Genomic DNA, 19,668 nt, shown 5'->3' on the forward strand with positions numbered 1-19,668 from the left:
ACAAACTAGTCCTTCATTTCAATTAACAGTGCTTTTGTAGTGAAAGGCCAAGAGTTAAAGTTGACTTGCGACACTAGTCAAAATTCCAAATGTGTATGACCTGTTGTGGTTTAGCTCCATCCAGGAAATAAGCACCACAGTTGCTCTCTCTCACCCTACATATCCCCAGTGGGATGAGGGAGAGTATCAGAAGGGTAAAAGTGAGAAAACTTGTGGGTTGAGAAAAAAGCAGTTTAATAATTGAAGAAAATTAAAATAATATTAAATTGTAATAAAACATGAAAATAACAAAGAGGTAAATAAACGCCAAGAAAGACAACTGATGCAAATGAAAACAATTTCTCACCAGCAACTGACTGATGGCCAGCCAGTCCCCAAGCTGTGCCCTTGCCCCAGCCTTCCCACAGTTTTATTGCTGGCCATGATGCCATATGGTATGGAACATCCCTTGGGTCAATGGGGTCAGCTGTGCTGGCTGTGTCCTCTCCCAACTTTTTGTGCACCTTCCTCCTGGCTGCTGAGGTGAGATGAGAGGCAGAAAAGGCCTTGACTCAGTGTAAGCACAGCTTACCAGTAACTAAAGCAATCCCCTGTTATCAAAAAAATCCAAAACACCCCTTGCCAGCTACTAGAAAGAAAATTAACTCCATCCCAGCCAAATCCAGGACATACATGCATGTGCAATGTAAGATAGAAGGACATTGATCTTGTTAATTAAGCAGAACAAATTTAAAGTACAATTATTTTTCTGGCTGACATTGGGGACACCAGAAAATGAGAAATAAGCAGCATTTCTCTGTGGAGAAAATCTCTCCTCCAGGTAATCTACTTCAAGATCCATATAGTGGCCTATAGCTTCATTGCCTCTGGATCGGGAAAGAATTGAAACCAAAAAGAAGGTGAAGTGTTGAGTACTGCAGTGTCTAACTCATTCTTGGCTCTTGGACCAGAATCTCAAACAAAGCATGTCCTTGGTGCCTCAGCTATACATACAGATATAAATCTCTGATACAGCAGATAGATAGATAGATAGATAGATAGATAGATAGAGCAAGCTATGCACTTAAGAATGGGCCCCAAAACAGCTGGTGTGCTTGTAAGAGGACACTACTATAGCTGAAAAAAAAATTTTGCTTTAAAGCCATCCTTTACTGGACTCCCATCTCTTACTCCATGATTTAGGTGGTATCCCTGAGATACTTTTCCCCCTGAAGTTATCTTTCATATCAGTATTTAGAAGCTACTTCACTTGGTGAGGCTGACCCCTTTCCCTCCCTGTGCAAACTAGGCTACTGAGCAGCACAGGTTTCCACAATTGCCGGTCCACAGAGACACAAAATGGACTCTGAATCGCTTGGCCCCAGTGTTTTTGCAAGTACTCTTTGTGCAGTTGTAGCTGGTGAATTAATACAAGTGTTAGCAGCCATCACAGCAGAAACGTGTGCTTTCCCCACATTTCAGATGGTGTCTAAACAAAAATGGATGTAAAAAAATAATAAATTATGTCCTTGGAAGTCGTAACAGGTCTGTACAAAGCAGCCCATCTATATACCATGACAATCTTCTCCAAAGCCCTTTTCAGCCTCTTTCAGACTTGTTATTGTCATGTGACATGCACAAAGTGGGGTAAAGTAGCACAATTACAGTTATTTAAAACATCATCTTGTTTATAGAAGCTATTGGATTAAGCTGTTGGACTTAATCCCATTGAATGTCTCTGATGGCCGAGCTGACAGGTGCTCTGTATCACTGCAAGCAAGCGCTCCCTCTCCAGCTGGGCACTTGGGCCAAACTCCGTTCCCTGCTTCGAGCCCTTGAATTTATAGCAGAGGTTAATGGGACCTACAGTGGGCTTTGTGTACCTGAATACAACACCTGTTCTGTGTAGTTCACCACCTGTGCTAAAGGTTATCTGCAGGAAGGGGAGCTCTGTCTTCACGATCGGCAAGGCTGGCGTTAGTGAGCTCTTGCTTCAGAGATGACTGCCAGCGTTTCGCCCTCCGTGCTTCCTGGTGTGTGAGGCAGTAGTGGCACCTACCTCCAGTGACAGGGAGAGGTGATGACCCTGACAGGTACTGCTGGCCCAGTGGGTGCGTGAAGCTGCTGCCAGTGTATAAGGTCAATAACCAATAAGCAAAGCATTTATAATGATAGTGCTGCACTGCCCCATGCTACGTTCCTCAGTGGGCGCTCAGCAGGCCTCCGGACACCACAGCCATGAACGAAACGGGTGACTAAATTCGGCACGGTCCCGAGTGGCTCCCCTGAAGCCGCGGTGGCAGGGGTGGCAGTGGGGGGGCCAAGATGGCGCGTGGAAGGGCGCCTCACTACCCTCCCCCACCCATCGACAGAGTAAGGAAACCAGGGGAGGAACATAGTTAAAGCTCCCTTTGCAGCGCAGTGCACAAAGGCAGCCACACAAGACCTAAGAAGCTAGCCCGTCCCCTGCGAGCACAGCCGCTTTCCCCAACACCGGAGCTCTGAGGGATCGGTGCTCCCATCCCTGAGGCGGCCTGGGGGCGGGGCGCGGGCGGCCCCAGGCGGGGCGGACGGAGCCCTTCCGTAAACACCACTCGGCCCGTCCCCCGGCCTACCCCCCGCACGCCGGCACGGCCCATTGTCAGCGCGGGGGACTCCGCCGAAGCACATTCCCCTGTCGCCTCGTATTTCTCTATGCTTAGTGTCCGGTCGCAGGTAGAATGAGGAGACACGGGCCGTTTCTATGGACATAAGCGGCGGTTGGCCCAAGCCCCTCGGATAACTCTCCGCTGACAAGCAGGAAAAGATGACACACGTCCCCCCTTCCACCGTCAGAGATGGACGTGCCCGAGGAAGACAATAATAGTCCGGGCTGGGTCTTTAAATCTGGGGGGGGTTGTGTGCGGTCCTGGTGAGCGCCGCGCAGGACGGCAAGGGGCACCGGTGAGTGGCCGGCTGGGGACAGCGGGGCAGGGCAGGGCTGCTCCGGCTGGTCGGCGGAGCTGACACGCGGCGGGGTGTCCAGGCACGCTGGGCGGTGAGCCGCGGGGTGAGTTCGGGTCAGCGCTGGCTTGGGGGCTGCCACCCTCCTGTGCGGTGTGGGTGGCAGGGAGGTGGTGGACTGGCCCGTCGCTCTGCTGCCCCGGTGGGGCACCCGCTACAGCAGGTGGGTTTCGCAGTTCCTGCGCTGGGTCCGTAGTTCTCCCCTTGCCCCGTGTCCTGGGCTTTCGCCATCTCTTGGCGTCCGCCGGGACGATCCGCCCCGACGGGCGCAGCCGCAGGGTCCCCTCCTGCAGCCCCGGTCAGCAGGGCAGGGGGGCACCTCGAGATCTCCCCGGGACATGGGGGCCCGGGCGCTTAGGGGCGGTTGCCCAGGTTCGCCTTCTCTGGGGCTGACAGGGAGCTTTCCCTCCTTGCTTCTCCCCCGGACTCCTTCGTCCCGGGCCTGTCCTTGGAAACGCTGTTTGTTTTGGTCGGCGAGTGCCAAACTCTTGCCTTTGCTAACTGTTAAAAACATGGGACCGAGGGCGGAGACAGGCAGCGAAACAGATGGAGGAAGAGGAGGAGCGCCCGGCTCCCCTCGGTGTCGCTCCCCCGCGGGGGAGGGGAGCGGGCAGGGCGTACCCGGGCTCCCCTCAGGAGCCGCGGGCCCTCGTCCCATCACCGACTTGTCCGGGCGGAGGGCACTGCTCGGGGCACTCGGCCGTATCTCACTCTCGCCGATACAGATTTTTAAGCTTTCATGAAGAGAAGTGTCACTCCAAAGGGAAGAGCTGTGGAACTAGAAAACGAAAGGGGAGGAATGTCGGCTGTGAGCTGTGAAAAATGAGGCAGGAGGAAATGCAAGTAACTCTTAACAAAGGCTCTTTTCTGTTACCGTGTCGTGAGTGCTGACAGAGGTGGAGTCAGTGAAGGGGAAACTCGAGACCGAATAGGATTCACTCGGTGCCAGCTTGAAGATAGTAAGAATGTGTGCCCAGCAGAATAAACAAAGTTGAGACCTTCATAGTGGTAAAACTAGACAGAGCACTCATAAGTCTCTGTGTCCATGCACACTTCCTTTGAACAAAGCAGGGCTGTGGAAAACCTTTCCTTGAAGATGGTATCTGAAGAAAAAATCCAACAAACTGTGAAGCTGTCTTCCTCTCTCCTCCCCCCAGGTTCTTCTTGAAAAAACTTCTAAAGCAAACCTTCAGGAATAAAAAGTGTGTTTGTGTCTTCTAAAACTAACCTGATCTTGCAGTCTTGATAAGTTCTAAATTAAGAATCGAGTTGGGTGATGCAGTAAGATGCAGTTAAGATCAAGATGCATTTAAGCATCTATGGTTTTGTATTCATTCTCTTTTTACTAAAAAGCATGATTCCCATCTATCTAAATAGCAGAAAAGTGAGAATTTCTTTCTTCATTGTTAAATTAGCTAGAATCTTGGGGTTGGTACACATAGAAGATACTTTTAGCTTTGTCTCCCAAAGAGATTATCCTTAAAAACCCCTACAGTATGGTACTGATTGAAAGAAAGCAGATAGTGTGATGAAGCCCACTGTTACGGTGTCCAATGTAATATAAAGGTAAATGTGGGTAGTCTTTAATGCAGCAGAGTAAAGTAGATTGTAACCTCTGGCTGACTCTTTAATAGAACAGATGGGATATTAATATGTATATTAAACCAACAGCCTAATATGTAATAATTAATGAGCAAATAAGTAACAGGATGGTATTGCTCGTCCAAGATGGTGAGTTATAAAGAGATCTTGCAAGGCTGAAGGGCTTTTTGAAATATTTTATGTGACCATTATACTAATTTAAAGTTCTAAAAAAGCTTGGCCCTTAGTTATTAATGAGAACTTCTGTGCTGTCTACAAAAATGTAAGGAAAATCAGCTCTTCTAGTGTATACTGTAAAGCAAAGACCAAGTGACTCAGTTGTCTATTGTTGTAACTAATTATAAATGGCATTTTTGGTTTGCACTTACCTTTCATATGCACAATGACAGTATTTTTGCCTAAGTGTTTTAGATGGCCCCTGCAGGTTCTGCTTGTATATTCACATATATACAAGCAGTTTGATGTGTTTATCTTTTAAACTTAGAATTTAGCAATAATGTTCTGAATCTGCAGAATACACCCATTCTGTTTCCCATTGTGTTTGAAACATTCCACTAGGAAATGTATTTAGTGTGGCAAAAGATTAGAGGTTTTTTGTATGTCATCTTCTGTTGCAGTGTTGAAACTTCTTACTTAAATTAAGCCTTCTGAAGCTCTACTGACAGCTCTGCTGTCTGTATGTGTGTGTATATTGTAGGAGCAGGTATTGTCTTGATACATCAAAATGCTATGAGCCTCTTTAAAATGCAACTATTTGTTGCCAAAAGATCCTTTGCTGGGGCTAGTACTTACGGACTTAATGTAGATAGAATTCTAATTCTACCGTAACTACTTGATTTTCTTGGAAATCAAGATGGGGTGGAAAATGGCAGTGCTGACTCACCTTTATGGCTGGTTTAGTGCTTCTCTCAGCAGCACCTTGCAAAGCTGAATATTTAGTAACATTGTCATACCTTGAGGTAAGAGGAAGTTCATGAAATGATGATGTGTAAATTGTGTGAGAGCATTTGGGGTTTTAATGGTCATTTACCTTCTTCCATGTTCTTAACACCTGAACTGAAACAGTAGACACACTGTGAAGTGCTCATACTTGCAAGCGATTTGCAAGACTTTGGGCCACTACGCTGCAAACAACATTAATCAAATCTTTTGATGAACAATGTGCTTCAACATTAATTTTTTGGGGTTTAGTTATTTGTATGGAAATAAAGGAGTGTTACACAAGATTAAAGCCTGGAAATACAGTGTTCTTATATTGATAAACAAAAAATAGTTGGAGGGTAATAAAAGCTTTGCAGGCTCTGTACCGTGTTACTGTATTTGAGTGAGCCGTTCAACATGAAGAACCTTAAGTATGTTCTATAACTAGTTTGTCACAACTAGTTTTTGGTCAGCACTAACTTTGAGATCTGATTTTAATTGAAGAAATAGTTTGTTTCTTCACTAGCATTAATTGGTGACCTATTTCTAGTTGTAACTAAAATATAATTTCCAAACCAAAATATCTCTGCGTTTTGGGGTTTTTAGGTTCTCTTGCAATTCTGTCTTGTTTAGCCAATACTGTTTTAAATATTTGCTTGTTAGAAATTATAAAATTGCTGTTCTAATAAGAATTATGATGCTTAGGATCACAAGTAATGCTGCAGGTTCTGAATGCATGACTTCTATGTTCTAGTCAAGTATCTCTTACGGGCTCCTCCAGTATAGTGATAAACTGATAGCTGTGTTCTTACTAATGTGACCAAATCTTTTCACAAAAAACCCCCAGTGTAACGTATGACATAAATAAGGTGTTCAAGTGCATCCTCTTTCCTCTTGGGAGAGGAGGAAGAGTGAACATACACTTTAGAAATGTTAATTATCTCAGTCAGTGGGAGTGCTCATCAGTGTAGTAGCTCATCGAGTTATAAAGGCCTGTTGGTACCCAAGCTGTAACTAGGTGCCAGCATAAAGAAATCTTTTTTTCACTAACTATTGTCTCTCCCAGGACACCACAATATGTTGATTCACATAAGTACAGACAAAGATCATTTTTTTATTGCCAAACGTGCCTTTTTTTCAAGTTCAGTAGTTGCGAAATGTGATATTCCCTGCCTACTGCAGTTGATGTGGTTAAATAATAAATGAAGTTATATATTAGTTAAATTTGCTGATGGAAACCATTGCTGGCTATGTCTCTTCATAAGGTCCACTACAGAATGCTTCATGACCATAATCAGAGATGGACAGCTACCTTTGGTATCTGGGCCAAATTCCTTTGGTAGTAATGACAGCTGACTTCCAGTTTCTCATTTTATTATTATGATGAACATATTTTTCCCTTCCTGTCATGCAGTTGTTAATCATCTGTATCACACTGCGCAGCTGTCCACATTTTCGGCAATTGCAGTTTATCTGCCTGGGAGGCAGTTTCTTTACATAGACAGAAACACTATGAAGCACAGCACTTCTCAGTGGAGGTTGTTGTCTGTGCTAAATGGAATGTTAGAGGCTCAGAGTTGCCATTCAGCTTAAACCAGAACACCCATCCACCTTCACCCCTATGAGGAGTGGGTTTTGGGTCTGTGCCATTGTTGATCTGATTCTGAGCATGAACCTTCCTAAAGCAGCAGGCTGGACTTTCAGCTACACCCTGACAGATATATAATATTTTGAATTATTGTCTGTTCTCCACCTGCAACTTCTGTGTTTGCTTCACAGTCATTACCCTTGGTACAGCCTGTTGTGGAAGGAAACTCATTGCTAAACACAACTGCTTCGTGAAGTCAGATGGGGGATGGTAACATCATGAGATGCCTTTATGGACATTGAAAACTACCAAAAGTCTTGCAACAAGCAGCTTCAGGGGTTCCTGTGGGTAGTCTTTCATTTCTTAAAATAAAACCAGTTTAGGGATGGTCTCCAACATGATCATTAGGGTATGAAACAGCTGAAGGTACAAAGCTTTCTTACAGAACAAGTATAGTTTGTTGATAACTATATGATTCTGCATGTCAAGCCAGATCCTTTCCTTTTCTTTTCCCATTTAGGAAAGACAACTACTTGATCGTCATTCACAATAAAATGATCAGCAGCTGACTTTTAGAAACAAACAAAAGTAAGTGCTGGTTTTATGGGAATTGTGTTTGTTTTTCCAGGTATTGTTTACTGTGTAAACAAGGTAAAGGGAATCAGAATGCCCCTCAATGATGACCAGAACAGCGACTCAGATTCTTCACACCTCTCGGAAAGCACAGCTTCTTCCAGTGACTCAGAATATTCCAGGCAGAGCTTTAACAGTGATTCTTCAAGCAAGCCCAGCTCCCCAGCATGTAAGCCTATTTCAGCCTTACCTGCATTGTGCATGGACTAATAAGGCTAACTTACCTTGTTTCTCTTTGCTGTCGTGGATAGAACCTGGGATTCTGAATCTGTTTAAGAGTATTAAGAGAGAGGCATGACTTTCTCTCTGCTGTGAAGCAGTGCATCTCCTATGTGTGGAACACCAGCAGCTGTATCCATGGGGCTCTCCCTGTGCAGTCCATCCCTTCAGAAAGTGTAAGAAAAGTGTGTCACCATGGTCTTCCTAACCTTGACATCGGTAGCAGCCTCCCACTCAATCGGATATGCCTTTGTGCAAAGAGTGGTTTTCTTCTGTTTAATCCCTACACTTAAAAAGTAATTCTGTAACTATATTTGTAATACTATATTAAGTTACATGTAATTAATCTTGAATTCACATTTTTCTTTTATAAATATTAGAATCAAACATAAAAAGCACATTTGCACAAGGAAGATAATTTGAGTAACGGTAAATAAAACCTTGGTTAAGATGTGGTTCATATGTATCTGTAAGCATTTGCAGACCATGCTTACTTCTTACATCTATGTGAATGAAGTCTTACATTAAAACAAGCTTGTTAGTGGAGCTGCAGTTGGCAGCTGGCTCCTTGGCTTTCTTTGTTACCAGTCTTCCAAATGCTAAATTAAATTGCAGAATTTGAGGATTTAGAAACTTTAGGAATTTGCTCTTGTTTTCCAGTATAGAGTTTGTTTTTCATCGCTGCTAACTTCTAAAAAAATGAGTATAACTTACATTCCACAGCAGATAAAAGATCTGGGGGGGGGGGGGGGGGGTTTGCAAGTCAGTAAGTTCAAAACCTTTTCAGCAGGCAATATACCCATCATGTGTTCAGAATTATAGAGGGCATCTGGTATCTCTTACTGCCCATGCTTTTGGTTAGATGGCTTTGACAGAACAGTTAGTAGGAAATCTGTGGAATGCAAGATCCTATTTTAAAGGAAAAAAAAATTTAGTTCAGATGCAGAAATACGAAAATGCTCCTCAAAATGTTTTGAGGCTTGTGTGGTACTTCCCTAAAAACACACACACCCCTGATAAGCTGGGAGTTTCCTGAGTTCATGTTTCAGGAAGATATAAAGACTTGGTAATCTTGGGTTGCTTCTTCCAGAGTACTGGAGTCCAATTAGCAGTAAAATTTCTAGGGTTTAGTATATTCAATTGTACTTAATCAGCTACAGATATTTGGCTTGAATTGATCTTGTTTGTTCCAGCAGCAAGCCCTCCCAAAGTTATCACATTTGATGAACTGATGGCAGCTACAAGAAATCTGTCAAACTGGACTCTAGCTCATGAAATTGCTGTAAATGCAAATTTTTGCATAAAACATGAAGACTACCCACAAAACAGGTAAGAGCCTGAATTTTGCAAGAAGCAGTGCTGGTGCTGGAAGGAGAGGAGAAATGAATGGAGCAGTCTAGACTGTGTTGTGGGAGCTGATGATCCACCACCCAAGAAAGATGTGGTTGCAGGGCATAATATCTGGGAAGGTGTGTTTCCCAACAAGTGATCAGTCTCATCTAAAACAGTTACAAGGACAAAAGCTAGGTGAGAGTCTTTTCCATATCTAATTGATTTACTCCACAGCTTTGCAGGCACAGTGAAACAAATTGTACACAAGGCATTTTGGGATCATTTGGAATCAGAACTGAATGAAGATCCTCCAGAATACGAACATGCTATCAAGCTCTTTGAGGAAATTAGGGAGGTAATGTTCTTTCTCTGTATTGTTTTGTCAGCTTAGCTCTAAGAGTCTCCCTTAGTTGACTGAAGGGTCTCCTTAACTTAGCTGAGCCAACACCACCTAGTTCTTCCTTTTATAATGTGAAGCTATGATTATTCAGAACTGAAAATAGATGTCTGTTTGTAGTATATTTATATTAACCAGTAATATGGCCACAAACAAACAGTTCACTCAACTTTCACTGCACAGTGATCAGTTGGAAGTCATCACTTTTCCCAAAGCTTCACATCTCTACTAGCCTGTTTTCAGAACCATACTGTGAGCTTAGGGCATGAACAGGAGTATAAACATGACAGCACCTGCCCACTTAGACTTCATTGTTTGATTATTGCACAGCTGAGCATACAAACCTAATCCTGCCACAATACTAAGTCTTTCAGAATTTTAAGTTAGTGTTTGTTTTACAGGGCAGCCTCCCAGCTTTTGAAGCAGTCTAGTTGTTGACTTGCTTTTCGTTTTATTGGCTTTAAGCATTTTTGCAGAATTTTTTTCCTCACTACCTTTGATAATGTTAAATCTTAAAATGTCTAGTTATAATCTGTCAGCTATATACACCTGACATGAATATTAAAATTTCACTCAAATGTGTTTCCTAAGTGGTTTGGTTTTTATTGATCAGCTTTTCCTTTTTTTCCCCCCCCCTCTAATTTAGATTCTTCTTTCCTTCCTGACTCCTGGAGCAAACAGGATTCACAATCAAATTTGTGAAGTTTTAGATACGGATCTTATAAGACAGCAGGCAGAACACAATGCTGTTGATATTCCTGGGCTAGCTAACTATATCATCAACACTATGGGAAAGTTATGTGCTCCAATAAGAGACAACGACATAAAACAGTTAAAAGCAACTGACAATATTGTAGAGTTACTGAGGTTGGTATTTGAGTGTGGTTTTTGGAGAAAAAGCTCCTCTCTGAAAGGGTAGTAGACAGTGGAAGGTGGGGTGGGGGCTGGGTATAGGAAGTCTAAAATTGTGTCAGTTTTGCATAACACCTGTTAAACCATAAGAAAACTTCCTGAAGCATTAAAGGGGAGGAGCTCTGACACACTGACCAGACTGTAATCTTACTTTGTAATGAAATGGGTAGGATACATAGATGAAACCAGGCAGCTCTAAATATCTAAGCCAACAACTCTTGCAATAATCTTTGTTTCAGAAACTCTTTTTTTCTGTCTTGTTCATTCTTCCAAAATGTAAGCAGCACACTTGTACGGTTTCTTCCTAAAGTGTTAATTGCCTGCTTCTTCTGGAAGGCCAAACTTTAGATTTAAAAGTTCTTTAGTTAAGATCTTATTACTTGAACTTGAGTAAAACATTTTCATTACAGGGCAGAAAACAGTGATCCTTAGGTACACTGAAATATTAAGAGTAGATGGTAGTTGTTCTACTGTGTATATTTAGGGATCAAAGCAACTGGGCCAGAAGGATTGTTTCTCTTATTGCAATCAGTCACCAGGAAGTTAAAAGTTGTTAATTTAGGCTGAAATATACCAATTCATGTAGTTCTTGAAAAGCTTACAGGGCTGTAGCATTTAGTGATGCTACATTAGTCCTATTCTCTTTAACTTAGAGCAAGCCTTATATACGCTACTCCTTCAAGAACTCCAGATGATAGGTAACATATCTGTTACTCTGAAATGCCAGTGAGGGAGTTCACTGCTCCCACAATTGAAATTAAAGTGATAATGTACATGTGCTTCACGCGTGCTGGTGAAAACCAATAGACTACATTAAACTGTGAAATTTCAAATTCTTCTTTTCAGACAAATATTCCGTGTTTTGGACCTGATGAAAGTGGATATGGCAAATTATACAATTAAAAGTCTTAGACCATACCTCTGGCATAACTTGGTGGATTATGAAAGAACAAAATTCCAGGAAATTCTTGAAGAAACACCAAGTATGTACCATGCTATATTTAATTTAAACTTTGAAAAGAAGACTATTTAAATTCGTACTGTGAAAACTCTGTAAGGTGCAAAGGAAACATAGAGAAAAACTTAAATTTCTTGTCTGTATCTAAGTAATGGGAATATATTTTGACAAGCAAGCTATCACTGGATGATTGCTTAACTTTCTGTCAAGTTTGTCTGTCTGCAATCTGGGGCACTTTCAGACAAACTTGGATTTGCCAAATTGGTTGGTGTGTGATGAACAAGATGAGTCTCTTGGTGTCTGGATGCAGAAGCCCTACATAAGATAAGACTTTTTTGTGTACAACAGTTCTGTTTTTAGTGTGAAGTAAACATGTAAAACCAGTTAGCGTGCTGAAACCTGGAAGAGGTGTAAGATCAATTTTTTAATAAACAAAAGGCAGGCTCTGAACGAAATTTCTTAGAGGATACAAAGTCAACTCGATCCACTATTACACACTTTGTGTAATTTGGTTAAACAGTGTTCAGAAATATATCCTCCAAGAATAGTAAGCTTTTTAATGTTTGGAGCAGGGGTTTCTAGAGTGGGAGCTCTAAGCTGCTGATAGGGCCTGCAGTGTTCATATATGCAGCCTGAGAAAAACTCTACCACAGCACATCAAGTGTTTTAATCTTCCTTCACCTCTATGTTTCGAACTTAGGCCCTATCTGACAAGTGACCTCTCCAAAAAGCGGAAAACAATTCTTTGTGAACTCAAACTTTGAGACTTCTATTACCTAAAAATCTTGTCTGAAGTCTTAATAATTTGTGGCTGGGTTTGCACAAACCATGTAGAATTTAAAGGTGATCAGTGGAAGAATGTGAGTGAGACAATTACCATGTGTGAGGACTCAGCTGTCCATTCTGTTTAAGTCTTCAGAAGTTAAATCCTCTTATGTGTACAACTCTTTTTTTTTTCTCGAGGTAGTGCCTATTTTGCTGAAGGCATGCAGTAAATCTGTGCTATTTGCAATACTTAGGTGCCCTGAATCTCACAACAGAATGGATAAAGGAAGCAATAGAAGATGAATTGTCATCTATTTCTGATGAGTCGTCATCATTCCCTGGTGCTGATAGTAGTTCAAAACCAATTATTAGTCCTACACTGGTGCTAAACAATGGCTACTTGAAACTGTTACAGTGGGATTATTGCAAAACATTTCCAGAGGTAAGAAATGTATTTTGGTGTCCTCAGGTTACCAGCTACATGAAATCATTGGTGGGGTTATAATAATCCTGCTATTGATGACAGTAAGTGAATATTCTCTTGCATTCCTTAAATTCCTGCAAATAAAGTAAATTTGAAATCTGGAGATTATATTCTAGTCCAGTTTCTGAAATTCGAGATGGGCAAGTCAACAACCAGGAAAGAACAAGGTAAAGGTTGTTTTCCCTCTTTCCAATCATAGCTCACCAGCTCCACCCTAAGATCTGTCTTGGCTGAGGTCAAAGGCTGGGCCTTGTATTGACAGTACTTGGCCTTCTCTATCTTTAAAAGAACTGATTGTAGCACCCTATCTTCATAACAGCAGCAGGAATTGGTGGGATCATGGTTTGGAACAGAATCAGTAAAAAGCTGAGGCCTCTAAAGTAGGTATTTGCCCTTCCTCAGTGCATGTAAATTCTTGCTTCAAGACTTAGTGTTCAGTTTTTCCCTCCAGTTCCTGATTACTGACCTCTGTAACTTTCCAGAAAACCAGTGTGAAATTTGCCATCAGTCAGGGCTAAAATTTGTGTTTCCAGGGAGGGTCTTAGCTACGAGTAGGGTGGCCTGGCACAGAAATTGCTAAATACATGGGAATGCTCTTGGTGTTCTCAGTCAGTGGACAGAAGGGAAACCACTTTCTTAGCTTTCTGTGGATGGTTTTGATTAAGAACTATATACAGATGTCCTCTAGTGGATCTAGTTTGACATACTATGAAATTGCTATCAGCTACGGTTGGATGTTAATGCCCCTGTGCTGCTCAGGATGAACTCTTTGTGACCTGAAATTAACTCCAGCTACATCTTGCTGTGGGGATTACTTATGTTCTTGGTATGATCAGCTGGCTTTTTGCCTGGAGTAGGTTATGTATCACTTGCAGAACCTGCTTTGGTGGTTGTCAAGCATGGTTGTTCATTATTATCCATCAGTTACCAGTCTTGGCATTTTTTCAAAAGACACCCAAATCCAGAAGACTATTCTGTCTGTAACTTGGTCATTATAATGTCCTCTGGATCCTCTGAGCAGTCCGTGTCGTGGGCTGAATTGTTGGTTGCAGATTTGTCAGCAGTGATGAGGAATAAGGTGCCATGTCCTCAGTTTCCTCATTACTTTTCTTCCCACCACAGGTTTACTTCTGGTACTTGTAATGCCACTTCATGCTATACTGCACATTTAGGGTATTTCAGTAGCTGTTTTCTCTGGGTTTGTGTATTTGTGATTAAAACTAGTAGTGCTTCATGACTACATCCTAGATCTGTCCTTTTCCTGTCTCTCTCCCTCCTTATTCCTAAATTAGTATTATTGTTTCAATTCTAGACTCTAATAACAGATGAAATTCGTCTTCAGGAGCTGAGAGAAAAGCTCAATCAATTAAAAGTCATAGCTTGTGTTTCTCTCATAACAAACAACATGGTGGGTGCAACCATGGTAGATGTGCCTGATTTTGCTGACCAGCTGAAAAGGATCTCCCTTCCTCTTCTTGAAGGCATGAACAAGAAGTAAGGCCTTTTTTTAGTTCTTTTTTTAACTCTTACTTTTTTTGACAGGAAGCAATTGGAAACAATTCTAGTGGCATAGCTGGTGCTTTGTTACTAATAGGAAGATACCAAATTCTCATCATTTATGTATTCCCTTTATGACACAAGGCTACTACATGTTAGTCACATGTTTTCAAAAGGTAGATTTTAATGCAATCTTACTCTTGATGTTAATGTACAGATTTTGGAGCCTAGTAGGAAGGTTTATTCAGACACTCCTAATAGTGGATAGACTGTGTCAATACATTCACTAAATCCTCTTGGGAGTTGCTTCAAACTTGTTGTAGGTTGTTCAAGTTACTTGGCTGCCTATTTCTTTTGTCTCCCTGTACTACAAGCAAATCTAATGTATGTGACTGTCTTTTAAAAGTTTCCCACTCTCTTTTTTTGCAAAAAATGCTATGCACGTGGCCCAGAAAAACACCCAGGCACAAGGATAGTGAACAAGTGAATGATGTCACTGCTGCACACTTGAAATTGCCTTTCGCGTTTGGATCACAACTAGGCCCTTATTTTATCTTTCACATAGAGATTTTCCTGTATATGTAGATTTACATAAATCTGCAGCAAAAGATGAAAACTTTTCAAAATTCTCATTACAGAGACCAGGTTGAACATAAAAGGGAGACAAGTGAGGGCACTTTACAACCTATGCTACAGAAACTGCAGAATTTAATGCTTTTCTGTTTCTTCCAGAAGTTTTGACTTGAAGGAGGCTCTGAATGCTATTGGCACCCAGATTTGCAGCACTGTGAACAAGTCTCTAAGTGAAAGAGGTCTTCCCACTCTTGGTGAAGAAATGCAGAGTAATTTAGTGGGTCAAATCGCTCATATTGTTGAGAAGAATAATCCTGTCTGTTCCTTGATTGGTAAGTAAGATACTGCCTGTCATATTGTATGTGTCTTTTTATAAACTTACTCCCAGCAAGCTTAATCAACTGTCTAATTATCTTCTAAAAGCATTGATGTTGGAATTCTGGAAGAGAAAAAGAAGCCAGAACTGTCACACATTTTCTTACTGCAGTGAAATACTGGCTCAACTAAGACTAAGGAAATGTCCTTTACTTAAAGATGGTGTTCTTAGTATGCTGCAGAACGTGGTTAGTCACAGCTAGAAATAATTGTAAAAATGCATGTAGAGACAAGCCTAGGCAGCCTAGTATTTTGGAGAAGAATTTAGAAAAAATTAGTGTTATTTAGTCTTTCTTCTGTCCATTCTGGGTTTAAACCTAGTGGATTTGTTTTTTTTTTTCCTTTGAGTCTATTTCATATTCGTTAATGTAACTTGTTGCAGTAGGTTTGTGCTGTGTCCACCTTGCAGTAGCCAAATTTAAGAAGCTTACAGTATTGTTTCCCACCCAACACAATCTTGGGGAAAGAGTTATTGCTTATATTGTTGGATTTTTTGCTGTGCTGATGTGCAAGGTGCTTACAAAGTGACTGTGGCATCATCTTGGGTTTACGTTTGTTCCGAGCATACTTTATATTCCATTTCAGACAAACGAATCCAGCTCTTCATGAGAAGCTTGCTTGCTCTTCCAAGTTTTCAGAAGTGTATGCCTACTATGCCAGGAGGCCTTTCTGTGATTCAGAGAGAGATGGAGTTTCTGGGATCCCAGTATGCAAGCATTGTAAACTTCAATAAAAAAGTGTATGGACCATTCTACGCAAACATACTTAGAAAACTGCTTTTTCCTGAGGCAGCAATGGAGAAAACAGAAGCAGAAACATCTAGCAATTAAAAAATGTACCCTTTTTGTAATCTTCCAAGACAGTGGGGAAGTCACATCTCTAAGAACAGCCTACTCCAGTGACTGTTGATGGGAAAAGGTCTTCTAAAATGTATACAGATAGTTTCTGAAATTTACTATAAAGAAAATAATGTCAAGGTCATATATATATATTTAATAGAAAAATATTCGTTTAATGGATTGTCACTTGTAATGGCCAGTGAATTATTAATTTCCATAGCAAACCTTTATTATGCTCACGGTGGGAAAGAGCTGGCAATGTACTTACTGTTTTGCCACCATCAAAACAATGTTATTTTTCAACTCAAATATATTTGCATACAGCACTGCATATTAGGAAATGACAAAACAACTGTAGATAAAATGTACTATGCTTACATTGTATTTTTGTAGAGTAACATCTCAGACAACAATTATGTTTCTGAAAATACTTTGAAGGAGGAAGTATAGTGTAACTGCTTGAGTAACCAAACTCACGTTCATACTAGACCAAGTTCAGGTACTCTTGGAATTACTGGACCCAGAGCTTTGCCTCAGTTGCATAAAGGAATGCCAGTGTTACAAGCCGTTTGCAGGATAGTAGTTACAGAAGCAGCTTTCACCACTTCAAGTAGGAATCATTCAGAGCTTCTCAATGCTAATTGAGATTAATGATAAACACCTAAGAAACATGATGTAGGGGGGATGGAGTAAATTTTTTGTATATAGTGTTTATAAACATTTTGTTTATTCAGTGGAGGTCATACAGATCTTTAATAGTGTATGTACTGATCATTGATCCTAATGGATGGGTATTAAGTATTTTTAAGTTAGGTCTTTCTAACCTTTATTCCCAAAAGCACTTAAGACTGACCTTACAGTGTAGCACAGAAGAACTACCCCTTATCCATCAGAATGTAAGTTTTCCCCAAGATATTCTTAGACCTGAAAGCAAGAACCCAAGTAATTAGTAATCTCTGAAAATATTACGAGATTCACTTTTTTATGGTGTGCATGAGAAATGCTCCCATTTTCCTAAAATTTCTTTGGACTGGGCCCCAATACTTAGTTCCTATTTAAGGCATTGGGAACCTTGCATACAGGAATTGAATAGAATTGAATTTGAGAAATGTGGAAGTAAAATTCTTAAGTTTACACAGGCTTTATTTTGCATATTTCAGATTGCTGGGATTAGATAGTGCTGGAATACATATTATAGACATGTTCTTGTCTATGAAATGTACTAATTTACTTGAAAATTGTATTTTAATATATTACCATATGATACTCCTTTTAAGATGTCATATATAGAAAACCCTAGTGTGGTACAAGTTAGAGCTTGTTTTTAATATTTTATATTACAGTCTATTTTTTATGAAGAGACAAAACCTGTAAAAGCGTAATATCACACAAATTGTTTATATACATTACCGCGTCTATCATAAAAGTCTAAAAAAATCTGGGCATTTATTAGCACTGTGGTTTTGTACTCCATTTCTACAGGAATGTGTACTCTTTCTAGCAAAGGAAATTACTTCTATTCAGTTGTTCTTCAGTGTCCAAGGACTTTGGTCACATGTACATGTTAAGGTCACATGTACATATTACTTTCTTTGAAATGCCTTTTTTAGAGAAATTTCTCTAGTGCACTTCTGTTCTATCCCTTGTGAAAACATTGCACAAAATAAAGATGAACACATATTTTAAAGGGAACTGTTTCCTGGAAAACCTGAGAGAAAGGAACTCTTAGACTGTAACTGTGCCACTAGGTAAGCAAGGCTTGCTCAGATGAATACAAAATTTTGGTAGGCAATTCAAAATCATTAAGAGTATGCATTTCAAAAGCAGGTAGGGGGAATGAATCTTAGAGATTTGTTACAACTTTAGAAATACCTATGTGATTTTGAGCTTCAGCCAAAAGAGGATTTTACAAACATGTGAAGGTGATTGCTCACATGATTATGAACTTCTTATTTTAATATTTTATATGCATTTGATTGTACAAATAGATATCAAACTATAGCTCTTTAATGAACTGGGGAAACTGTCATACTAGTTTTTACCAGTAAGTACTCAAAAGATGGCATTTATTGGGGGGAGAGGGGGGAGGCGGGGAGGGGTTGGTAATTAGAGTGACTTGAAAAGGACATTTTATAGCATGGCCTGTGTTTCAAGTGATTGTTTAATGTGTTTAATTGTTTCAAACATGGACATTGCATCTTTTTAGTGTCATCTGTTGCATGCTGTTCATGCTACTGAGGCTGAAATGCACATACCTCTACTCTGTAAAGTTGTCCCTGTGAAACTAGATGCCATTCTGTAGTAGCTTTGTTAAAAAACAAGTATTTGAGGGTTTGTATGCATTAAATTTTGTTTGTGATACCCTCAAAAGTGAAAAGTCATTTATACAAACTTTATAAAATGCAACAGATTCTTAAAGGGCGTGACCGTTTTTCTTTTACCTCTCAGGAGCAGCTCCAGTGTAGAGTAGTGACTTTAACCCAGCTGTACAAATAGTATTCAAACAGTTGCCTGCTTTAATCTAACTACTTGGACGAAGGACGTATTGAGTTTGCATGGCAGACGTGGAGGGGGAGTGGAGTGCAGGGGTGGCGCCTGCGAGGAGCTGCTCCAGGCTTCCCCCTGTGTCCGACAGAGGCCTTGCATGGATTAAACATAGATTGCCACGTATTCCACTGACTGTGCGCTTTAGGCCGGAAACCAAATGGAAGGAGTCTGAACTGTTACTCCTCTTCAGGGTAGGGGCCTTTGGGTCCAGGATGGGTGGAGCTGAGACCCAACCCCATGAATGTCACTCGTGGAACCGGAGCCAGAGCAGGCGTGTGTCTGTACTGTTTTCACAGTCCGCTTTTTTTACTTACCAATTATTATTTTTACAAATATATACATATATCTCAAAACCTCACTGCCACAGGAATCTCCAGAGATCACTAATGCCTCTTGTTTTATCTTGAAGGGGGGCAGATCCGCATCTCCCCGTTTCACTGTGATTTTGGTGTCTGTAGCACCGACCCTTAGAAAGGAGAACAAATAAATTCGTAGGTGATTCAGTGTTATATGTGTGTATTATAAAATTGGCTTTTCGCAAGATGTGTGCTATATGATTAATAACATAGTAAGGATATTAAGGATATAAGTTTATTTCTGCTATTGGTAAGACTAGATATAAAGGGAGTAGTTGATGCGGCAGCTGCTTGAACTGTCTGTTTGGTTGGGATAACATCCAGTGAACATGTAAAGAAGATTCTGCTACTGATAACACCAACTATCAGCATCTACCACCCGCAGAAAGCACGGACCAAGGCCCAAGCTGGACGCGATAACAAGGACACAGCCACGAAACACGCATGCTCTAAAAAGGCGGACCCAAGGAGGGACCATGCAGGGCAGTTCCTGGAATATGGAAACTAGTTTATGGAATTTCATATATCAATATAACGAAAAGGGTATTTAACGAGTGTCTCTGAGAAAGCAAGGTGTGGACTTGGCTGAGTGCCAAGTCACCCGGCCGGCCGTTTTTGGTTTTTTCTTATCTCCTAATTGTCTTAATTATTTTATTAAACATATTCCTTAAAATTTACTAAAAAGTGA

The 19,668-nt window shown here is 40.9% G+C and overlaps 1 protein-coding gene across 9 annotated transcripts; it reads left to right on the plus strand.

The window, feature by feature from the left end:
* Positions 1 to 47: 47 nt before the first annotated feature.
* Positions 48 to 19,668, plus strand: TCP11L2 (t-complex 11 like 2). Of its 9 annotated transcripts, none has more exons than XM_083859898.1 (11): positions 48 to 2,922; positions 3,708 to 4,184; positions 7,722 to 7,895; positions 9,139 to 9,274; positions 9,512 to 9,632; positions 10,321 to 10,541; positions 11,433 to 11,569; positions 12,564 to 12,751; positions 14,106 to 14,287; positions 15,023 to 15,195; positions 15,824 to 19,667. In XM_083859898.1, exons 3-11 carry the CDS (start codon positions 7,760 to 7,762, stop codon positions 16,066 to 16,068), a joined length of 1,539 nt encoding a protein of 512 aa, XP_083716024.1. In that variant the 5' UTR covers positions 48 to 2,922; positions 3,708 to 4,184; positions 7,722 to 7,759; the 3' UTR covers positions 16,069 to 19,667. The 9 variants fall into 9 exon arrangements, with proteins under 9 accessions (XP_083716024.1, XP_083716025.1, XP_083716023.1 ...); XM_083859899.1 differs by having other exon boundaries at positions 3,708 to 3,941; XM_083859897.1 differs by lacking the exon at positions 3,708 to 4,184 and having other exon boundaries at positions 50 to 2,922.

Source organism: Zosterops lateralis (assembly GCF_965231275.1).
Source record: "Zosterops lateralis genome assembly, chromosome: 4".
Lineage (NCBI taxonomy): Eukaryota > Metazoa > Chordata > Aves > Passeriformes > Zosteropidae > Zosterops > Zosterops lateralis.

Bases quoted from the DNA above. Each gene is read 5' to 3' on its own strand.
- TCP11L2 (XM_083859898.1), top strand. From the start codon at position 7,760: ATGCCCCTCAATGATGACCAGAACAGCGACTCAGATTCTTCACACCTC. The intron at 9,633-10,320 runs GTAATGTTCTTT...CCTCTAATTTAG, and splicing joins TCTTTGAGGAAATTAGGGAG to ATTCTTCTTTCCTTCCTGAC. The intron at 12,752-14,105 runs GTAAGAAATGTA...TTTCAATTCTAG, and splicing joins ATTGCAAAACATTTCCAGAG to ACTCTAATAACAGATGAAAT.